At 42.0% G+C, this 21,674-nt stretch overlaps 1 protein-coding gene across 1 annotated transcript; it reads left to right on the forward strand.

Moving 5' to 3' along the window:
• Positions 1-3,837: 3,837 nt before the first annotated feature.
• On the forward strand, positions 3,838-20,648 carry LOC125007196 (sodium-dependent neutral amino acid transporter SLC6A17-like). Its single transcript, XM_047583845.1, has 12 exons — positions 3,838-4,145; positions 6,870-7,327; positions 10,270-10,427; positions 10,981-11,107; positions 12,846-13,027; positions 13,112-13,222; positions 13,302-13,543; positions 14,730-14,922; positions 15,002-15,194; positions 15,460-15,619; positions 15,759-15,921; positions 16,673-20,648. The coding sequence occupies exons 2-12, from the start codon at positions 7,045-7,047 to the stop codon at positions 17,078-17,080; spliced, it is 2,220 nt and encodes a 739-aa protein (XP_047439801.1). The 5' UTR covers positions 3,838-4,145; positions 6,870-7,044; the 3' UTR covers positions 17,081-20,648.
• The last annotated feature ends 1,026 nt before the right edge of the window (positions 20,649-21,674 follow it).

Here is a 21,674-nt window from a genome sequence, read left to right on the forward strand (position 1 = left end):
TTGCTGCTGATTAGTTCATGTCAGCAGTGCAGATGGATGGAGAAGTCAGACGGAAATATTCGTGGTCCCCAGATGACGAGGGCTGCTGACTTTGGTGATCGGTTGTGTCATCAAGTCTAAAGAGTTTGTTCATAAATAAAACTAAACCTTCACTACCAACACAAATCTCCTCTAGTGCTACTTAGCAAATGTTAGCATGCTAATATGCTAAACAGGCGTGGTGAACTCAGGCAGCACTAGCATGCTGACATTATGTTGGCTGTATCGTGTCAAGAATCAAAAACAAGCCCAGCTGCAAACTCCTATAAACCCCCTAAAGTTACTCGTGCTACAGCGTGAGGAGAAATGAAGGCAGAACAAAGCTGCAGCCCTTTTAACCCAGATGGGACGGCTGGTTCATTTGCTAACCAGAGAGGGCAGCAGCTCCATCGTGTCATCAGTCCCACAGGCCTGCAAGGCTGCTGACGCAGGCTGAATAAAACCAAGGAAAATCATCTGTGTCTGTTACTGAGTTGTACACTGCTGTCCAATTAGCAGACGCCCTGTGGCTCCTAGTGCTGCGCTGATTAGGTCAAGGGTACTTCAGCATTATTTTAGCAGGAGACAGGTTTATTTCACAGTAATGTGCCATTGCATCTAAGTCACATTTTGCCATTGTCCATCTTCAGGTAAGAGAAGTTATTATGACCTATGAGACACAGTGAGAAAATAATATAAAATTAAGAGTGAGGCGAGAAGCGAAGTCCACTTTCATAACTTTCTAAAACTAGAGAAAAATGGAGTTAGAGAGAACGCAGAGGAGGAGGTGTTAGTGTCTTTCAGATACTCAGAAGATTTATAATTGGGATTATAAATTTCCTCGGATAGAACTTCAGAGGCCTCAGCTCTGCAATGAACCAAAGTAATTTATTATGGCAGGAACGCAGGAAGGAGAACGCAGAGATGAGACAAAGTCTGTCATATGATCCTGATGTTGCTGTGGCAACCGCTCCCAGTAGTCGGCACGGAGAAGGTGTGTCAAAAACGTCACCGAGCACCAAGCTGCAGAAACAGGAGAAATGTATCATCTTTTTGACTGAACTTAAAACAGTCTGGGTTGCGGAAACACAAGCAAAGAAATCAGATAAAAAGGCTGTGTTCTGCTTTTGAAGTCAGTCTAAGCTGTATAAATGTGCTACTTCATTTACTCCTCTCTGATATGCATCACATAATACAGGATATATTTCACACCACTGAATACATCTGATAGTGATGATGCAGACGAGCATCAGAAGCATAAAAGCGACGAAACACATCTTATTAAGATGTTGCAGGTTGCGGAGCCAAGGAGGCAGAGACAAAATCAATCCACAAGGGTTGGGTGAAAAATGGCCCCTCGATGCTATCGTCCTCCTCTATCTCGGTGGCATTAAAGAATATTCCAGTGGATGGGGTGTGATTTATGGTCCCCCGGGGGACAGTGTCTCATGTCTCGATAGAAAAATGGCCCCCCAGTTCAGATGCAGAGACTTTATTAAGGAAATGTAGCCGTTTGTCAGAGATTATCTGAGTGACGTTCAAGATCACAGATGTCCTGTATGAAGAAGATTTTTGGGCCGAAAAGGACATTTTACTGACTTTTTTTTAACAGTGTAATTCTATGACTAAGAATCATAAGATGGTTAAAACAACACACCACTTCAAAACACTCATTTGTACACTCTCAGTATTACTCATCTAATGCTTCTTTGTTGAGCTGACTCAAAACTGTTTTCTCATTGGCTAATCAGGCCTTTGTTAAAACATTGTTTAAGTGCCCCTGTCTTCATAGAAATCGTTACTGGATGCTGAAATAGTTTTCTCTGTTCAAACTTTTCAAGTCCATTTGTGGTTGAGCTGACAGAATCAGCTGTTCGATAAAGCCATATCCCTTTACATCCAATAAAAACCTCTACATGTCATAGGAATTCTGATGTCCAGAAAGGAGGAAGTTAGTGATGTGGTGGTTAGCACTGATGCCTCACAGCAAGAAGGTTCTGGGTTTGATTTCCTCCACTGACTGGGACCTTCCTGTGTGGAGTTTGTCTGTCCTTGTTTTGTTTAGTTTTGTTTTTCTTTTAATTATTACCAGGATATATTATTCATACATGCTTTACAGAGCAATGAAAATAATTCACACAGTCACTACACTTGATTTAGATGCTGCTTGAACCTATAAGTCCCTTGAGGTATATGTCATATGTTCTGTAGTATTCTTGTCTTCTTTCAGGGCCTGAAAGGACACTGCACACACTGGTGAACTCCAGTAGATAAGACACATAAAACAGATCTACACTGTGTATTCTTGACTCATTTGCCACTCTGGGTTCTTGGTGTTTCCTCTGTGCTTGTGAGCCCATCTTCACATGTTGGATTAAACGCACAGAACAAGCAGAGTGCTCTGATTACTTATTATTCAACAGAAAGTTCCACAACAGCTGTGGTAACAATGACATAGAAGGTTCCTTAAACTTAAAAAGTGTCGACTTTAACTTATATTACTTAGTTTTTTTAAGTTCTAACTGCATCCTGCACCCACAGTGGAGTGAAGGAGCACCTCCGCATGTCCTTTACCCCCTCAGACTCTTTAACGTCAGTGTTTCTCAACACTGCTGCTGAGCTTCTTTTTTTGGACACATAAAGAATATAATGCACGATTGAATGCATGAAATGATATCCTCATATCATTTGTTTTTTAATTCATGATATTCATGAATGTCTGTTTATATTCATCTTATCTTTTTTAAAACCAAAACCAGTGTTTTTTGTGTAGAGGTCTAAAAAATCTTTAAATACAGCACTGTCGCATCATGAAACACATTTTAACACCGATGAGTGAAGATTTTGTTAAAACATTTTGTTATTTAATTGGGAGATCTTGTTTGTCTGTTTTTAACTTCCTGAAAATTCCTGTTTCCCTCAAAACGCAGACAAAGGCTGATTAATCAGGAGATGGAGTGTTCTTAAAGAAATGCGTAACTCTTTGAATGACTTACAATTTGATTAAAGTCGAAGGAGCTCATTGGTTTACATTTTGGGGGAATTCAGACAAATGACTGCTGAAGACAACTGGCTGCAGGTCCAAGATGATGACTTCTACACATTAAAGTGTCTACACGTTAAGTGTGTAAATATAGCGGGTGCTGGTGTAATTGTTTGTGTTTCAGAGGATACCTAGAAGGAGACGCTTGCCCAAATCTCAGAGCAACGCTGGTTCTAACCCAGTAGTACAGCTCTTCTACAAGCCACATGCAATCTAAATATGCACTTTTGGGTTGAGAAGCAAATAGAACCACTGATTGGTGAAAATCAGTCCATCCATGGTGAGACATCTCACTCTTATCTAATCAAAACAGTAAGTCTTAAAGGTACATGTCACATTGTGGACAATTACACTATGCATGCTATTTTATAAAACTCCTTCTGAACGCTGGAAGGTCGTTATTCAAACATTTATCTAATTCATCTAATTCAAAGATGGAGGATGCTGCTCCACATCTATTGCTTGGTGATGGACAGGTTAACCTCCAGACTAACAAAAACTGTACAGAGATCTTGAGATAGATTGAAAGGACTGTGTCCCTTTCCTTTAACATCAACAACTCATTCTTTCCCCTCTCATATTGCCTTGACAAAAAAGACTAAACCTATCCCCCCGGGACACAGTTGAAATAATTTATCAGTTGAGAAGCGACTGACGAAATCTGCGTCAGACCACCACTTCCTCAGGTAGGAGTGGATAACCTTGACAAATCAGCGCACAGTTTTGGCTCCTCTTTTTTCCCCCCTCCCAGCATCCTCCTCCCGGTGCAGCGATGCCGTGAAGGGTTCGAGTCTCAAACAACAAGAAAAAGAGTGGCGACGACCATTTATCATTGTTGATAACGAGTATGTGCGTCACGGTGCGCACCGGACTCCCCACCCTGCATGTCAATTGTGGGCAGCGCAGCATGTGATGCTCCGTCCACCCCCACCCCCCCAGCGTCCGTCCCGTGAGCGCTCAGTCTGTAGCACAACGATACACAAGTGCTGCTCGGCGGATGCGTTCATGCCTCTCTCCAGACATCCTCTGACAGCTGCGCGCACATTAAATCCTGGATATTGTTGACCGCTGCAAAAGACTCACGGTGAGAAAGAAAAGTGTTTTCCATCATGCTCTTCCACTCAGCATCTCACTTCTGTGCTTAAATTGTGTTTATTTCTGCTGAAGTTCATAGGCTTCTCAAAAGAGTTTGAACAGCTCTCTGTCAAATCTTAAATACCCAAGAGGACTTATCTGAATATCTAGAAGTCTTTGTAAATTGTGTCAAATGTGCATCGCGGGTAAAATGTGCTCTAGTTTACGCAGAGGTCAGGAGGCGATGGGACGTGACCTTGGTCGTGTGTAAAAGTCGTCGCCTGTCTCCAGATGAGCGGTTAAACCAGAGGCAGCTCTGCCACTGTCACCACCAGATGTGTCACCTGGTGCTCCCAGAGACTGATCTGTGTTGTGTTTCTGATGATGGGGGGAGTTTGTCACAACCTGCAGCTGTTGCCTTCACTTATCCTCTAGATTTTAAGGTGCGCTGCTTCTTCTAAAACTTTGAAGACTGCTCTTCTTTGTATTCGTGCTGCATTCTAATGCTCGCCCCCGTGGGACAGCTGATTAGCCGCTGACTGTGGGCTCAGACTTGTAGGTGACTGTAATAATCACAGGGACTGATTAAGGAACAAGTCAGGGCATTTAAACCAGACTGATCACTGGAGCAGATACATGCAGTGTTTAACTAAGATTCTGTATTTATGTGCACGTTTATCACTGACACTGAGAACTATCCGATACACAACTGAATTGCTTATATGTGGTATATGTTGGCCTTGTATTTGGTTTAAATTTGTGAAGTGTGTACATGATGGAGTCATCACTGAGAGCTATTGTTAACAGTTGGAGGATGTTATGCACAAATTATGAGGTGTTAAATTGCAACATTGTCCATTAAGTATGAGAACGGACCCTCAGTATTAGTTATGGGAAGTTGAATATGTGCCTCTAAGTTTGCTGCTTTTCTGTCTCACAAGTACTCTGAATTTCTTTGAGGCTGAGACTTGTTTGCACGGATTTGTAACTGACACAGTTTATGTTTATGTGTATATATATAATATTGTTGCAGTTCTAGTGTAATTCATCCCTTGTTAGCGCACAGGAACACAAGGAGACACGACAAGAAGACATATATATGCCAAACCGCTTTCCTGCATGTGACACTGTATTTCCTGAAAGATCGTTTTTCTCTGAAACAGAAAAAGAAGATGTGCTGTTAGGACAGTAGGCCGCGCAGATGCTGCAGCCTGCATTGCTATGCAGAATCTATATATAGTCCAGGAAAACAATAAATACAGAAAGTTGAGGCTGGTATTTATTCGTTTCGTCATGGACAACGCCAGGAAAGCTTTTCTAGAGCCGTGGAAAGCGTGCCTTTACTGTAACTGTTAACTGCTCCACACAAACACACTCTCGGCATCGGCCGAGGTCATCTGAGCTGTGTGTTGATTTTTCGATTTATTTATTTATTTATTTATTTTCCATCAGGATTACTGGTTGGGTGAACCCATGTGTAGCCTCTCAGCACTGGCTGGGTGCTGCAGCTGCTGATTGATATTACGTGTCTTGTGTACTGTGGCGTGGGACTGAATGACAAGACAGAAAAAAAGCAGCACTGGGGGTTTTGCAGTTAATGCACACAGGATTATGAAGAAATGTGAATGGCTGTGCGTGGATTATTGCATCATGAGCTCATGGAGACATGCACTGAGGAGGAAATCTGTTGGGGGGGGCAGTCTTTTATTTTAATTTTTAAGGAAAGCAAGAAAATAACTGCACACATCTTATATATGAATATGTAACTTTCTTTCCACAAGCAGGGGCTCTCTGATGGGTTGTTGCATCTTTAAGATATTTGTGGGCAATCAGCTTGTTTTAGGCTGATGTCAGCACTGTGATGCTGAAGTGAAGAAGGCTCGTGCACATTCCTGCTGATGTCACGTGAAACATTGAGAAAGTTCATTCAGCTCTGGTGTTGCACTGTTTCCTTTAACCTGAAACTATAGCCAGACCCAGTCACAGGGAATCAACTGTGGAAGACTGTGATATCGTTTTTTCTCTTCAAATGCCCCTAAAGCTTTGCAGTTTTCCGATTCAGCTGGAGGGCAGATGTTTTTAATGGAGGAATGGTTCACTCAATAAGTAATAAGCCTACATAGGAGCGCGCACTGTGGATCAGGAGGACACATGAGGGCACTTCATCCAAAGCATCATGTTCACTTCCTCCATTACGTCTGGGCCGAACCAACCACTCCCTGAAAGAGGGGTGAAGGGATGGATGTGGCTGCGAGGCTTCGGAGGATTAGAGGATTTACAGGGAAAAAAAGCTTCGCTAAAGTTAAGCTTCGCGAAAACAGGGAAATTAAATAGAACAATTTGCAGGATTGGGAATTTTTTGAAACCAAAATAGATTGAATGAGACGTACAGAGCAGGGATGAGGGTATTTTTGAGTTATATCCCTGCTGAGTTAAAACATACACAGGTGTGACAAATGGTCTCCTGTCTTTGCCATGGCACCCTGTGTGGCTCTGCTGACACATAGCCCAGTGTTACAATCCATTGTCTTATTACAGGCTCAACCAAGCACTAAATGGAGGAATAATTGTGTCAGCAACTGTGTGAAGTGTTATTTAAGGAAAAGGAAGCTCTAATAATTACTGTACATCAAGGGAGAACATTGCATGTAATGTAAAATGTGGATTCTCAGCAGGATTTTTGTCTGTGAAACATATTTTTTAATTCAGTCTTTTTGTTTTTTTTCCGATGCAGGACTGAGGCCAAGAACTGAAACCCAACCTCAACGTCGTTCTTACGGCTGCATCCGTTCATCTCTTCTCCACCCTTTGCTTCTTCCACTTCTCTCTGTTCCTGCCCTCATCTCTCGCTATCTCTCTCTTTCTTTCTCTCTCCACCCCCACCCCCCTCCCGGCCCTCAGCCTCCCTGATGCCTAAGAACAGCAAGGTGACACAGCGCGAGCAGAGCAATGAGCCCGTCACAGAGTCGGTGGCTGACCTGCTCGCCAACGAGGAGCCCCTCGACTACAAGAACAGCTCCCTGAATGTTGGCGCGGCCGCCGGAAAGAAAGTCCCACAGATTGAGGTCCCCGAGAACGATGGGCGACCGGCCTGGAACAGCAAACTGCAGTACATCCTGGCCCAGGTGGGCTTCTCTGTGGGCCTGGGGAACGTGTGGCGCTTCCCTTACCTGTGCCAAAAGAATGGAGGAGGTGAGTTGGAAGTTATACGCACAGAATTAATTGGATAAATTGCTTTTAATGCTTATTTTCAGTAACTGGTAACAGTATATGAAGTTTAGGAAGATTAATTGTTCTATTTCGACTTTCGTTAGAGTAGCTAGAATATCAGTCTAACACAGAGTGAAGGATTATGGGAATTCAGATTGTGTGGAAGCTGTAGAGACAGAGGGCGGCTCCCAGTGTACTTTGGGTTCTTGTGGACTTGAGAAACGTCATCAGTTTCTGCCTGAATATTGCTCCAAGTCAAAGTACACATCTGACCGAGTACGATCCAAGGACGTCTCCTGTTTTATCGAGGACGCACCAGGGGGTAACTTGTGTGGACTCTGAACAAGCAGGAGTCCCAGAATGCACTCCCAATGTCCTCCAGAGTCTGTGCTTTAGAGCCGAACTTGTCAAGTCTGAACTATCACATGTGGATACGGAAAGCTAGAACGAGCACAGACAATTAAGACAGTTAATGAGTAGTGATATGTTATAGAACTTTGAGCTTTGGTTGGGACAAAGCGGCCTCGATGGAGAAAGTGTCCAGTTATCGAGGGCAGAGGACTGGTGACTGTCAGACTCATTCAGGTTTAGCCATCAATGAGATCAAACAGTTTTAGAAGCTTTCATAAAAACTGAGAGCAGCTACACAGCAATCACTTACAATAGTTTAGTTTTATATGCAGTATCTATTGTAAGCCACTTTACACACTTTACAGTATAACTCATGTGAGCTGCTGTATAAGACAGCGGCATCCAGCAGTTAATACAGCAGATGGAGTAGGAAATGTCAATAACACATGATTATTTATCCACTTACAGACAATATCATGATGCGTCATTTTATTCATCTGCTTCTGTAACTACCCACATGAATGAGTTTTGAGGTTTTCTATGAGCCGTGTTGTGTGGAGATGCAGAGGAGCCAAAGAACTGTTCAGTCATCCACCTTCAGAGGCTGAGAGACCATCCTGAATCACTTCAAGATCACATTTTAATTTATAGCAAAGCAAAGTACGAGACACGTACAAGGAGTGCATCTTAGTTTATGGTGTTTCATGATGACAGTAAACGTAGTAAGAAGTAAAAGTCCGTTACATAAACCCTATGGTTTTGCTACAGAGATGCCAGCAGAGCAGATGTATTGTTCAGAAAGCGTTCAAGCCTAATTATAGCTGCACTATTGATTACTACGGAGCGGCAGGGCAGGCCGGGCTCAACTGATACTCTGGTAAACAGAGAGGAGCTTTATAAAAAATGAATGTAAGAACATAGTGACGAGGTTTTATTTTTGTCTCGGGTGCTTGTATGTAATCGGAGGCTTACACAGAGTAAACCTGTGTGAAAAACACCTCGCCATCGCGGACTGACAGTCGCTCTGTTAAAATACAGTCCAGATCTGATTTACACTTACATGCACGCAGGATTTATGGCCCACAGGCAGGATTTACTAACAGCAGTCTCACTGTCCCACTAGTCAGGATGTGTGACCTGGAGAGCAGCTATTTCTCATTGTGTAATTTGCTGTCTGGCAGCCAATTACAGACACATTAAAGGTCCGTGTTGTTTGAGAGCCTTCGCCTCTCTCGTCTCCTCTCTCCCCTCCATCACACCTCTCTTCTCTTTCAGCATCCTCCGTTATTATTCCTCCGTTATCACGTCTTAATGCCCAGGACTCCGTCATATATCATATATCAGGTGGCACCGGTTTAAATGATGGAGCAGACTGAAGAGACTGGCAAAGGCCCAGAGCTGCTCACTACATTTAACTTCCTCCTTCTTGATTTAGCCTCTCTCCTCCCCTCATCACTCTGCCTCATTACTCCCCCCCACCACTATGAAATGTGTGTGCCACTGGATGTAATTCCTACTTTGATGTATTAATAGTACATGTTCTCCTGCTATAAGTCTTTATATCCGGGATGATGATGATGGTGATGATGATGATGCACCCTACGCACGTAAAACACAGTTGCATGCTGATCACTCCTACTTCCTGGATTATGCCGTGAATTTAAGCTTCCATCAAAATTAAACGAAATTTCAACAGATTTTGTCAAGTTAAGAGTTAAGTTATGGAAAGATTTATGTCCATTAAAATATTTTTCTTGTTTTCATAAAATGACCACAAACATGGCAACCCATAATGCAGAACTATTTATTATCAGATTTGTGGCGATTCACCTGTGATTGCATTTCAATTCAAATTTACACCAATCAGGCATAACTTAAGACCACCTTCCTAATATTGTGTAGGTCTCTCTTGTGCAGCTGTGACTCATCAGAGAATGGACATGGGTCTTTTGAGGGTGTCCTGTGGTGCCTGGTAACACAATGTTGTTAGTGGGGGTCTGTGGGTCCTATGGGTTGAGGGGAGGGGCCTCTGTGGATCATCCTACAGATACTTGATCAGTTTGAGATCTGGTGAATTTGGAGGCCAGGTCAACACCCTGTGCTGTTCTTCATGTTTTTTTTTTTGTTTGTTTGTTTGTTTTTTGACTTAAAGTGTTAGTTCTCCTGTCAGCGGTCATAATGTTGTGGCTCATCTGTGTATATAAAGGTATCTGTGGCAATTTGAACAGCACTGTACACCCATCACACATTTACAAATGCCTCCGCCCACAACTAAAGATAATGTTTATTCTGTATATATTTCAATCACATTGTTCATTCACAACACAGTTTAATCTTTTACCTACAATTAGCTGAGAAAAACAAACTCGACAACAGTACCCACTCATTGTATAGTTACCTTTTGTACTTACAGTCATCCTGCGTAGTTGTAGACATCAGAGGCTGTCTATGTTCACTACACACTTTAGTGATATACTCCTTTTGTATTCTGTGTTGTGATATGTTGTAGTAGAAGTAGTCAGAGTAGTAAAAGTGTCACATTTGCCATAAAATGCTTCTTCTTTTTTTTTCAGGTGCTTATCTGGTTCCTTACTTCATCCTCCTCCTCATCATCGGCATCCCTCTGTTCTTCCTGGAGCTGGCGGTGGGTCAGAAGATCCGACGTGGGAGCATCGGGGTCTGGAACTACGTCTGCCCCCGTCTGGGCGGGATAGGGATGTCCAGTCTGATGGTAAGAGAGGGGTATTCTGAATATTCACGCCTGGAACAACTGTCACTGAATGAGTTTTCTTTAAAACCAACGCGGGCCCTTAGCCCACTCCTTAGCCCACTCTGATAAGAGACAGGGAGGTTGTGATGTGGGAATATCTATCTATCTATCTATCTATCTATCTATCTATCTATCTATCTATCTATCTATCTGGGGGCACTGACGTGTGTGAGAGTGAGAGGTAGCCCTTCTTTATAGTCGCTCAGCTGGTGGAGAAATAGCTAAAAATACCCCATAGAAGATCACAGTTGAAAAGAGAGCACTTTAATTATTCATGCTTTCCTCAGCCCTATTTAGCTTGTGAGCGTCCTTGCTGGCAAGACCACTCAGAAAACTGACAGCGGTGGAGGGGGGGACATGCACAAAGCACGGCGTCTCATTTCCATAGTTTTCACACTCTGTGCAGAGTCTAGCTGTGAAACTGACATAATACATTTATACATGTGTGTGTGTGTGTGTGTGTGTGTGTGTGTGTGTGTGTGTGTGTGTGTGTGTGTGTGTGTGATCCATGCAGGTGTGTGGCTTTGTGGGCCTCTACTACAATGTGATCATTGGCTGGAGCATCTTCTACTTCTTCCAGTCCTTCCAGTATCCTCTGCCATGGAGCGACTGTCCGATCATAAAGAACGGGACCCTCGCCAGTGAGTGATATTTGCAAACAATAAAGAAACCAAGTGCCTCATGAACACAAATGAAATGCTTTAGACTGAGTTTTTCCCATGTCCAAAGATGTACGGATTGGCTAGGAGTCATACATTTTTTAACTGAGCGTCTTCGGTAGGAATTAAATAATGGCTTCAGGGCACATTATCGTTCACATTATTAAATAAATAAATAAATAAATAGATAAACTGCAGAAACCTTAAACTATATAATGAGAATATACACATTTTACAAATTCACCAACTAGCCGGCAAAACAGTAGAAATCTTCAGTTCTGAAATATTTTTCAAGAACTCTTTTCTTTTTTGTATTTGACTTCAGTGGCAAAGGACCTTCATGGATAATGTTACACAGTGTCTGTCTGGGACTGTCTTTCACTCCCTTGAAATGATCCCACACCCTGAATTTCCTGCCAAACCAATTAACAGCAGGGTCCAAAGACCCAGCATGTTTGGTCAGCCCTGGTGATGAAATGAAAACATTAAATCCTAAAATAAAATGAAATGAAATCAATTAATACATAGAGAATGCCAAAATGCTGATGCAAACCAAGACCATCAGAATTCATGTGAGAGCATGTAAACATTGGCAGACTGGGATTTAACATCTGCTGATGAGAATGTCATTAGTTTTGCAGAGAACTCAGTCTCATGGTGGTGGCAAAGGAAAAGTCAGCAGGATTCAACTTCACGAATGCTGCTACAAGATCTCATGACTCATGTCACAAATCTACAACAATCTGTTATTTAGATTTGAAACTGTGAATACTGGGGCACATGTAAAATCACTGGGTAGCTAGTTCTTCTTGACCTACTGGGACCATCCTACAGGAATAGAAGATTTTGATTATAGCTACAGGCTATTAAGTGCATCACATCCCTGTAGATAAATGCTTAAAACCAATATCAAGAGTCACTTTAACATCCAGGATTATGTTTAAACAACTCCCACTTGTTTTACTGGTTAGGCTGAACACAGGAGATGTACTATACACCCAACACACCTGAGCACATCAGACAACTTGTCTTTGCTGACTTGTGAATTCCTGATACTACCTCACCGACATAATCCAATCCAATCAAAATCCTTTTGATTCAGTTAGTGGTGATAATAGCACTCAGAGAAACATTCAGCATGTGTATGACTCAGCAAGGCTGACACTGCTGGCAGAGAGACGGGGAGCAGAATGAAGGACGTTCACCATGAAGGACAGTAGCAGAATGTGAAATGTTTGACTGTTGATACCGACGTGAATCGAACGATGAGCAGACAACACTGTCAACGAAAACAATAAACTTTATATTTAGCAGAGGAAACTGTCAGTTCACATGTAGGAATCTTTCTCTGTACCTGTGTATCGTTATCAGCCAGTGTTGGCTGTGTTTGTCTCTGCATGGATAAATCTGCACCATCCTGCAATATGATGAAGAGACTCTGATCTCAGCCACACATCTCGTATATCATTTCTCCAAGGTAACAAGGGAAAATATTGTGTGTGCACAAAAAAAAGCGGATTGGAGGTTTGTGCGTTGCATATTAAGCGCACAGATGACCTTGTGTGGCTCACTTATGTCTGAGATGTGTGAACAGACGAGACGCTGACCCCGTGCAAACATTCTCTGCCTGTTGTGGCCCCTCGATGCAACTCGCCCTATTTATTTTCATGCATGCTCATTATCGCAAAGAAATAAACTTCCGCTTTCTCCCGTGGTGCAGTTGTGGAGCCGGAGTGCGAGAAAAGCTCTGCTACGACTTACTTCTGGTACCGGCAGACTCTGAACACGACCAGCACCATCGCAGAGAGCGGAGGGCTCAACATCAAGATGACCCTGTCTCTGCTGGTGGCCTGGATCATCGTCTGCCTCGCCGTCATTAAAGGAATCGCCTCCTCTGGGAAGGTGCGGGAGCTGAAATGATGGTTACGAGAAAAATATGAAGGCTTAGCCTACTTGAAGGGATTATTTTCTCGTTCTCTTTCACAGGTGATGTACTTCAGCTCTCTTTTCCCCTATGTGGTGCTGTTCTGTTTCCTGGTCAGGGGTTTAATGCTGAAAGGGTCAGTAGATGGCATCGCTCATATGTTCACTCCCAAGGTAAGACTGAGAGTGTGTTAAATATATTTCATCATCCTTGCTTAGTAAACCCACCCCCCTTTTCTGCGGCTCTTCTCAGTTGGAGAAGATGCTGGAGCCTCAGGTGTGGAGGGAGGCAGCCACTCAGGTCTTCTTCGCCCTCGGTCTGGGGTTTGGAGGAGTCATAGCCTTCTCCAGCTACAACAAGATCGACAACAACTGTCACTTTGACGCTGTGCTCGTCTCTTTCATCAACTTCATCACCTCCATTCTGGCCACACTGGTGGTGTTCGCCGTGCTGGGATTCAAGGCCAACATCATGAATGAGAAGTGTGTCGTTGAGTAAGTTCAACATCTGCATTTTAATCTGACGTTCAGTGACGTTCAGAGCGTTTAAAGTGATCTATGAGGGACCTAAAACGAGTGTACTTAGGAGTATGTGTTCATTAGATTGACTTCCACCTGGAGTTGCTGTAAAGTTGTGTCATCTTTATCCCGTCACTTTTGAAGCGTGAAGTTTCTAAATCTAAATTATATTTCTGCCTCCATTTCAATAAAAAAAATCAATTAAATGGACATTTAAACAAGCTTTGGGCACAGCTAAATGTCAACGTTGGCTTATTCACTGAGACAGGGCTAACATGCTGATGTGTGGGTCAGCAATGCTGCAGATTTCACTGAGTGCATTCAATTCTTCTCATATTCCACCACATAGTAAATTTTACCAGTCTCTACATCAGCAAAACGTCCCCACTTCCACTCTGGACTGGTCGGATGGTTTTTCTTTGCTGATCCATAAGCCTCAAACGTCAAAGTTTAATCTCACAAAAACAGATTCATGGAAATCCAAGATACTATTCAGTTATTTTTTTGCAAACCAATTCAAATTTTATTCACTGTTTGGTCAGTAATTAAATATACAAATGAAGCTTCCAGGCTCAAGAGGCTCACTGCCTCTTTGTGCTCTAGTCTGTATAAATGCTGCTGTTCCTGCCTTGGACAGATCCAGTCAGGTGTATATTGTATTTTAGAAGACTTGTACGTCCAGGAACGTTTCCTGCTGTAGCATGAATTATAAGTATATTAGGACTTGAATTGTCCTGGAAGTCTTTTTCTAAACTATACACTTCTTGGTCTAAACAAAGTCCTCCCTCAGCTTTCGACACACTCTCTTTATGGTTTCCATATTTATGCAGCTTGAACACCTGCATACGGCAGGATTTATGTTTGGACGACACCTGAAGTAAATGTGCTGTTATTTTAAAGTTCCTGGAGGTTTTATCGCTTTTTTGCAACACATTGATTAAACAGTAGTAAGAAATTAAAAAAACAGCACACTGACATTGCTGATAGCAGAAAAAGATTCAATCATTTGATTAAGTCACTAATCAAACATACAAAACCTTAGACACTCAGTAGCTGAATAATTAGTTTGAAGTTTAATAGCATAACATAGCTTTGCTTGTGTTCAGGTTGACGTCTGTTTAAATCTATATAAATGTCAATCTGACTCTGTTCACTTTCATAGAAATGCAGAAAAGATTGTGGGATACCTCAACTCTGCCGTCCTGAGTCATGACCTAATTCCTCCACACATCAACTTTTCTCATCTCACTACGTCAGACTACGCTGAGATGTACGGGGTCATCAAAACAGTGAAAGAGGGCAGCTTTGCCCAGTTAGGTCTGGAGCCTTGCCTCCTGGAGGACGAGCTCAACAAGGTTTGTCTGTGGCACACGGTCACACAGCTCAGTCCAGAGTATGTGTGTGTGTTTGACGCCTCTGACTGTCTCTCTGCAGGCGGTCCAAGGCACTGGCCTGGCCTTCATCGCCTTCACAGAAGCCATGACTCATTTCCCGGCATCCCCGTTCTGGTCAGTCATGTTCTTCTTCATGCTCATCAACCTGGGCCTGGGCAGCATGATTGGCACCATGACGGGCATCACCACACCCGTCCTCGACACGTACAAAGTCCAGAAGGAGCTTTTCACAGGTATGTCCCACCACCACCACCACCACCACCACCTCCCCACTGACCCCCATAGCCAGGACTATTAGTAGTTGAAACTCCTTACTCGGCACTTAAAAAGGATTAAAGTACATCTGGGAATGCACTGCATTAGGCTTTGTAATATTGGTCTGACTGTGCTGAATGCTAAACAGTAACAGGAAATAAAACCACTTAGTGGCAAATGAAACTTTCTCATCTTTTCCTCTGAATGACCTCTAGACTTTCTTCTTCGCTGTGCTTGTTTCAGTGTGTTGCTGCATCGTGGCTTTCCTCTGTGGCCTGCTGTTTGTTCAGCGCTCAGGAAATTACTTTGTCACCATGTTCGATGACTATTCAGCTGGTCTGCCTCTCACTGTCGTGGTGATCCTGGAAAATCTGTCGGTCGCTTGGGTGTACGGCACTAAAAGGTAAGACTGGCTGGAGGTTAGCGTGTATGCGTCGACTGATCATTGAAAGGAAACTATTCACTGGAGCAGACAACTCTTGTCTCTCTGTAAAGTTGTATTATTCCTACTGTAATGTTTTTGTGCGCTTTGTATTTGTCAGGTTCATGCAGGACCTGGAGGACATGTTGGGTTTCCGACCGTGCATTTTGTATTTCTACCTGTGGAAGTACGTCTCTCCTCTCTGTCTCATCGTTCTCATCTCAGCTACTGTCATAGAGATGGCCATCAGCCCGCCAGGATACAACGCCTGGGTCCAAGAGCTGGTCAGTCTGTATGGATGCTTACACCAATCAGGCATAACATTATGACCACCTTCCTAAGATTGTGTAGGTCAACAAAACAGTTGTGATCATCAGAGAATGGACATGGGTCTTCTGAGTGTGTCCTGTGGTGTCTGGTAACAGGATGTTGTTAGTGGGGGTCTTTGGGTCCTATGGGTTGAGGGGAGGGGCCTCTGTGGATCATCCCACAGATACTTGATCAGTTAGGGGTCTAGTGAATTTGGAGGCCAGGTCAACACCAGAAAAATATCACCCATATTGTCACAAGATGATCAATGTTTTTTAATTTTCCTGTCACTGGTCATAATGTTATGCTTGATTCATGTTTATTAAACACTTTGTAGATACTTTAGTAGTTCCCAGTGCATTGACTTTATTAGATTGGTCTTAGTAAAAGTTACTGTCCTGTGTTGTTAAAATTGCAAAGCACGCAAAAATAATTGTGGATGAGCTATATAAATAAGAATTCATTATCTTTTTCATTACAGCCACAGAGAGCTTTGGCTTTTCATTATATTATCATTTAAACAAGTCCTTGTGTTCATGTCTGTGGTTATGTTAGTGTCTCCATGTACGCCAGCATGAAGTGCACCAATCCATTCCACCAGATTAAGATTACACAGGTTTCAATGTGATGCGTCTCTTCATCTGGGGTACATTGTTCTGAAAAAAAAAAAAGATTCCTTTGTATTTGTTTTGAAGTTGCACATCTTGACTTAACCTTTCTCTTCAGGCTCAGGAGCGTTTCCAGAGCTACCCTCCCTGGGCTCTGGGCATGTGCTTTTCCCTCATCGCAGTCGCCATGCTTCCTCTCCCCGTTGTCTTCATCGCCCGCCACTTTAACCTGATGTCAGACGGCTCCAATAAACTGTCTGTGTCCTATCGTAAAACTATGATGAAAGATATATCCAATCTTGAGGAGCAGGAAGAGGTCAGGTCCATCCTTGGCGCCAAGCCTGGTGAGGCGCCGTCATCAGTGGCGGCACGTAGACCCTTCCTGGCTCCTGGAGGGAATAAACCCACGGACCCCAACTCCCTGTCCCCAAACATCTGCTATGGCACAAGCTACCAAAACGCAGCCATTAGCCCCACCACTCCGACTACACCGACCACGCCCGTAACACCAGAGTCTGACTCTTGAATGCCGTCCATCTTTCGCAAACATCCCTCTGTCCCCTGGCCCTGTAGCACAGTTTACTTTTCAGCCATGGAGTCTCCACCAGGGGTCATTGCAGCAGCACGAAACCCCAACACTGCCCTACTAACGGCACAAAACTGTATGTAGGCAAACAGTTTATCTGAGCACACACCTCCCAAAATAACCAAGGAACCACCTGAGAAGACATCCAGAACGAAATAGATGTTAAAAAGCAGCAATAACAAGGAAAAAAATCACTTTACGACCAACCAAACACTGGAATCAGAGTGAGATTAATAGTGACACGCAGCATATTTGTGTATATTTAAAAGTATAGTGTTTTTATGCTTAGGGAGCTCTGTGACCTGCTTTTCTTTGCCTTAGTTTAAGGACACCCCCCAGATAATAAAGCACATCCCTGGCTGCACAGTGGATCTAAAGGAATGAATGTAGTGAAGTTGGTGGAGAGGCCAACACTCAGTACAGAGGCAGAGGGATCTCATATGAATGTGAGTTTGATTATTTACGCTTTTGCAAACCTGTCAGTGTATATGTTGCTGCCCGTTCTATTGTAGCAATACTAGGTGTCAAAGCCATATAGAGTATAATAACACAGGATGTTAACATCGTGTCTAGATCCATGAAACATGTCTAGTTGTAAACACTCTGGGTTGAAAAAAAAATGCTGACAGCTGCTGTAAAGACACCTACCAGTGTACCCCATTCAGACCTTAAATCAAACTCCTGCTGTATTTTTTTGTGTGTGTGTGTAGCATGTATCGTTCTTCAACAATGTACACTGTAGTCATGTAATATAGGATTATACAGTTTTTGTAACCTGGAGCTCAAAAACCACACTGTCATCATCTACCACACAACATGCTGCCAGTGAAGTGAGCTGTAGAAAACCACTCATGTCTTCACCAAAGAGTAAAGAAAAAAAGGAAATAAAAAAAACCACCTGAATGCAACTTCAGGTAAAATAGACCTGATTTGCTGAACTGCACTGAACTTTAAACTCATACTGACGGACCGACATTGACAGGATTTATGTGGATTTGAAACAAGTGTTAGGAATTGCTCGATGCAGTTTTTATATTTCGTTCCTGAAAAAATGAAAAAGCTACAAAAGCACAAAAGGAGGTTTTAAATTAATTATAGAGCACAATACAGATAGCGACTCTAACTGATGTTCTACCATTGTGAACTCTCTGAACCACATGGACATGTGGAATTAAAATTCTGTCATCAAATGAGCCCTGCACAGCAATTCACAATTTATCCGAGCACAAACTAGAATTCACAAACTATGTTCACTGTGCACAATGAATATAAATATATAGATAAAAAGCAATGGACCAAAAGATTTAGAAAATTCAGGAAAAACCCAAAATATGTAAATCCATCAGCTGACTTGATAGTATGCACTTCTGAAAGCCTTAGACTCCACACATGCACAAAGTACCTGCTCAAACTTGCATATAATCCCTGTTTTCTGTATATTTGTGGTATATTAAATGTCTTGCAGGGTTTTTGAAGCAGACAGTGACGTCGACACGACTTTGGGTCCTGGTTAAACTGAGGTTGAACCAGCTAACACACTGACCAGGCAAATTTGAGATGGACATCTTGTCATGCTCATTTTTATAAATAACCTACTGGTGGTGGATAGTTGTGCAAAACTGTTCAGTTCAAACTGAGCACATTTGAGTTCCTGTTACATGGGAAAGGATACCTTTATTTATTTTTTTATCACAATATTCAAAGCCATGGTGTTAAGGTGTAAATAGACTATATTTATATTCTTGTATATTTACAGTTGTGTAGAAGTGATGACAAAGATTTATCTTTTACAAGGGATCAGTAGCCTATATAGCTTATATTTTCATCTTCTGTGATGCTTATTGAAACCGTATATTTTAAGACTTACCTGTTTTGTAGTTTGTGTAGCATGTCCTATTCGCGGGATATGAAAATGCTGCAGGATGGTGGACGTAACCTGTGATCCCAGTGTGGGCAGCAGCTGGTTCTCGTTGCTCCATCCCCTGTCAGGTGACGTCCACTCACCTGTCTCCGCTTCAGGTTTACTGGTCTACTTGTTTTTAGCCATGCTAGCAGTCCCCCAACATAAAATGCTTTCAATTTTTTTTTAAACATTTAACTTCATGATAGAATGCCTCAAAGATACAAGTTTCAGATGTAGCATGCTAACATGCTAACCTGCTAAACAGGAACTATCTAAATGTTAGCATGGCAGCTTACGTGATGCCAAATGCTAACTAACAAAGCACTTAGATCACCTGATCTCATATTTCTTTTAAAGGGAGGTGAGCCTGTGAGCGCAAAATGTTGTATACACAAAATAATTGGCATTTAGAGGAGAACATGAGCTAAAAGTTGTTAGAACACCACCACTAGACAACTGTTCATGTCTGTATGTCTACCAAGGCTAACAATTTATAAAGCTAACAAGCGTGAACCTCACTATTTGAAATGCAGAGACATAAACGAAAGAATGCTACTAATATGAATATTAAACTCTTCATGTAATAACCATGAAATGTGTAATTAAGTTATAAAAACTGAAAGTTGAAAATATTTTCCAACAAATCACAACTATTGAGCTTTCAGGAAATACCCATATATTTGCACCCATTTTTTTGTAAAAAAAAGAAAAAAAAAGAAGAAGAAAGAAAAAAGAAAGAAAGAAAAACCAGTACAACAAGCCACGTCAATTTGACTTTTCACAGAGTTGTGCAAGGCCTCTAAATCTCATGATGCTTAGTGCCCAGTCAGAAGGTTAAGGTCTTTGTTGTGGTGCCACCCTCAGGCCAAACTGTACTTTTCTTTTAGTGGTAGTTTAAAGTAGTGTGTTGTTGTCTCGAGCATGCTGCTACATTCAGAAATGTTGTTTTCTGTTGTATACTGGTTCTAATGGTACTGCTAGTGTGGCTAAAACTTTGTTTAGTTTTTTGTGTTGTTTTAGTTTCTGTCAGCCAAGAACTTCCTGAGTGTATCGTGTAGAGATCTCTGTTTTGTTCAAGTCTGTAAATAATCTGTAACCAAACTATTATTAAGATAGTTTTTAATCATGTGGAGTATATTAATGTCTTAAAAGTTAACCGTTTTAGCAGTACATGTAACGAGAATTAATGAAAATGAATGTGATTCATGCACTTTTTCACAAGACTGCAATAAGTCAGAAGTTGTTTCGATGTCCTGATAGCAGTAAATTCAAGGTCGGTGTAAAAGCAATATCACAACATTTAAGCTGCAGATTAATGTGGCTGAAAGACATTTCTGACTACTCAGTGTCTGTCAATAGAAATCCTTATAATGAAAAGGATACTATGACTCTGTGTGTGTGTGTGTGCGTGTGTGTGTGGTTATATCGGTGTGTGCAGGGCCTTACTGAGCACACACATCAAGCACTGTCTGTAGAGGAGACACATTTAGAAATGTCCCTTTACAGATTTTCTCTTTCTCCTCTGTCATATGATGATTGTACAATCCTGACAATAACTGTAAAAATGGCGAACATGAAAAAAAAAAGAATAAAGACTGAACAAGCCGCTGTTGTGTTTGTGGATGTTTATGGGTCATGCATCTTTCAAGGTAAAAAGTGAATTACAAAGTGGTGATGTAAACATGACAGGAATATCAGACATGTCACCATTCATGAGGGTAACTGCAAACCACAAAAAATTGCATATGCAGTATCTAATCTCACCATAATAGCAGTACTTAGCCCAAAACTGTAACGGTGTCACAAAAAAACTTATAAATATTTCTTCTAAGTGCTACAATGACGAGACCTTCGCTGATTATAAATAAAATATTAAAATACATAAATAATTCAGGAACAGCTCTAAAACTATCAGATCCATATGATTGACCCTGGTCTCTATAGATGGGCGAGACGCTTCAGAAAATGGAAAAGGTTACATTTCCATCCTAGCTTAACATTTCTTATACAGTATATATTAAATAGTAGGTAACACAAGATTGATAGCAATGGCACTGTGCACACAGATGCCACTGTACTTATTAAGCAACCCATTGACTATAACTGCACCAATAGTTTACAGGAGTACCACAAAACAAACATTTTCTATTAGGGTTGTTAGATACTGGGAAAAATCCTGATCACCCTCTCCGTTTCAAAATGGTTACAGCCTCACGTCAATGGAGCACTACTCAAGCTGAAGGTGGGGTAGCTTGCCTTCTAACCACCTTTAATCCTGACGTCTGCCCCACTACCTCTCACCCCTGGTGCTACCGCTCAGGGAGGCTTCCCACAGTCAATCAATCAAGTAATCAAAAAATGAATAGGTGTTGTAAAACCAAAAATAAAACAGATTAAACATGTTCAAATTCAATAACTTATGAGCTAGCTAGGTGGAGAATATCCAGTTCAGTCCTTTTGGGGAAGGAAGTCGACTGAGCCACATGACAAATGCAGTCACACCTGATCTGCTGCTGCCGTGCTTCAGTGGATGGGTTGTGAGGTAAGAAAGTCCCTGGTGGACGTTGTTTCAGTCCTTTTGTTGAAAAAAAGTCCTCACTGCGGTCCAATGTGTCTTCTTGACTGCGAGAA

This window comes from Mugil cephalus, chromosome 4 (genome assembly GCF_022458985.1).
Source record: "Mugil cephalus isolate CIBA_MC_2020 chromosome 4, CIBA_Mcephalus_1.1, whole genome shotgun sequence".
Taxonomy (NCBI): Eukaryota; Metazoa; Chordata; class Actinopteri; order Mugiliformes; family Mugilidae; genus Mugil; species Mugil cephalus.

Coding starts and splice junctions, on each gene's coding strand:
- LOC125007196 (XM_047583845.1), top strand. CDS start 7,045: ATGCCTAAGAACAGCAAGGTGACACAGCGCGAGCAGAGCAATGAGCCC. Junction 13,028..13,111: donor GAATCGCCTCCTCTGGGAAG/GTGCGGGAGCTG, acceptor TCTCTTTCACAG/GTGATGTACTTCAGCTCTCT. Junction 15,620..15,758: donor TGGGTGTACGGCACTAAAAG/GTAAGACTGGCT, acceptor TGTATTTGTCAG/GTTCATGCAGGACCTGGAGG.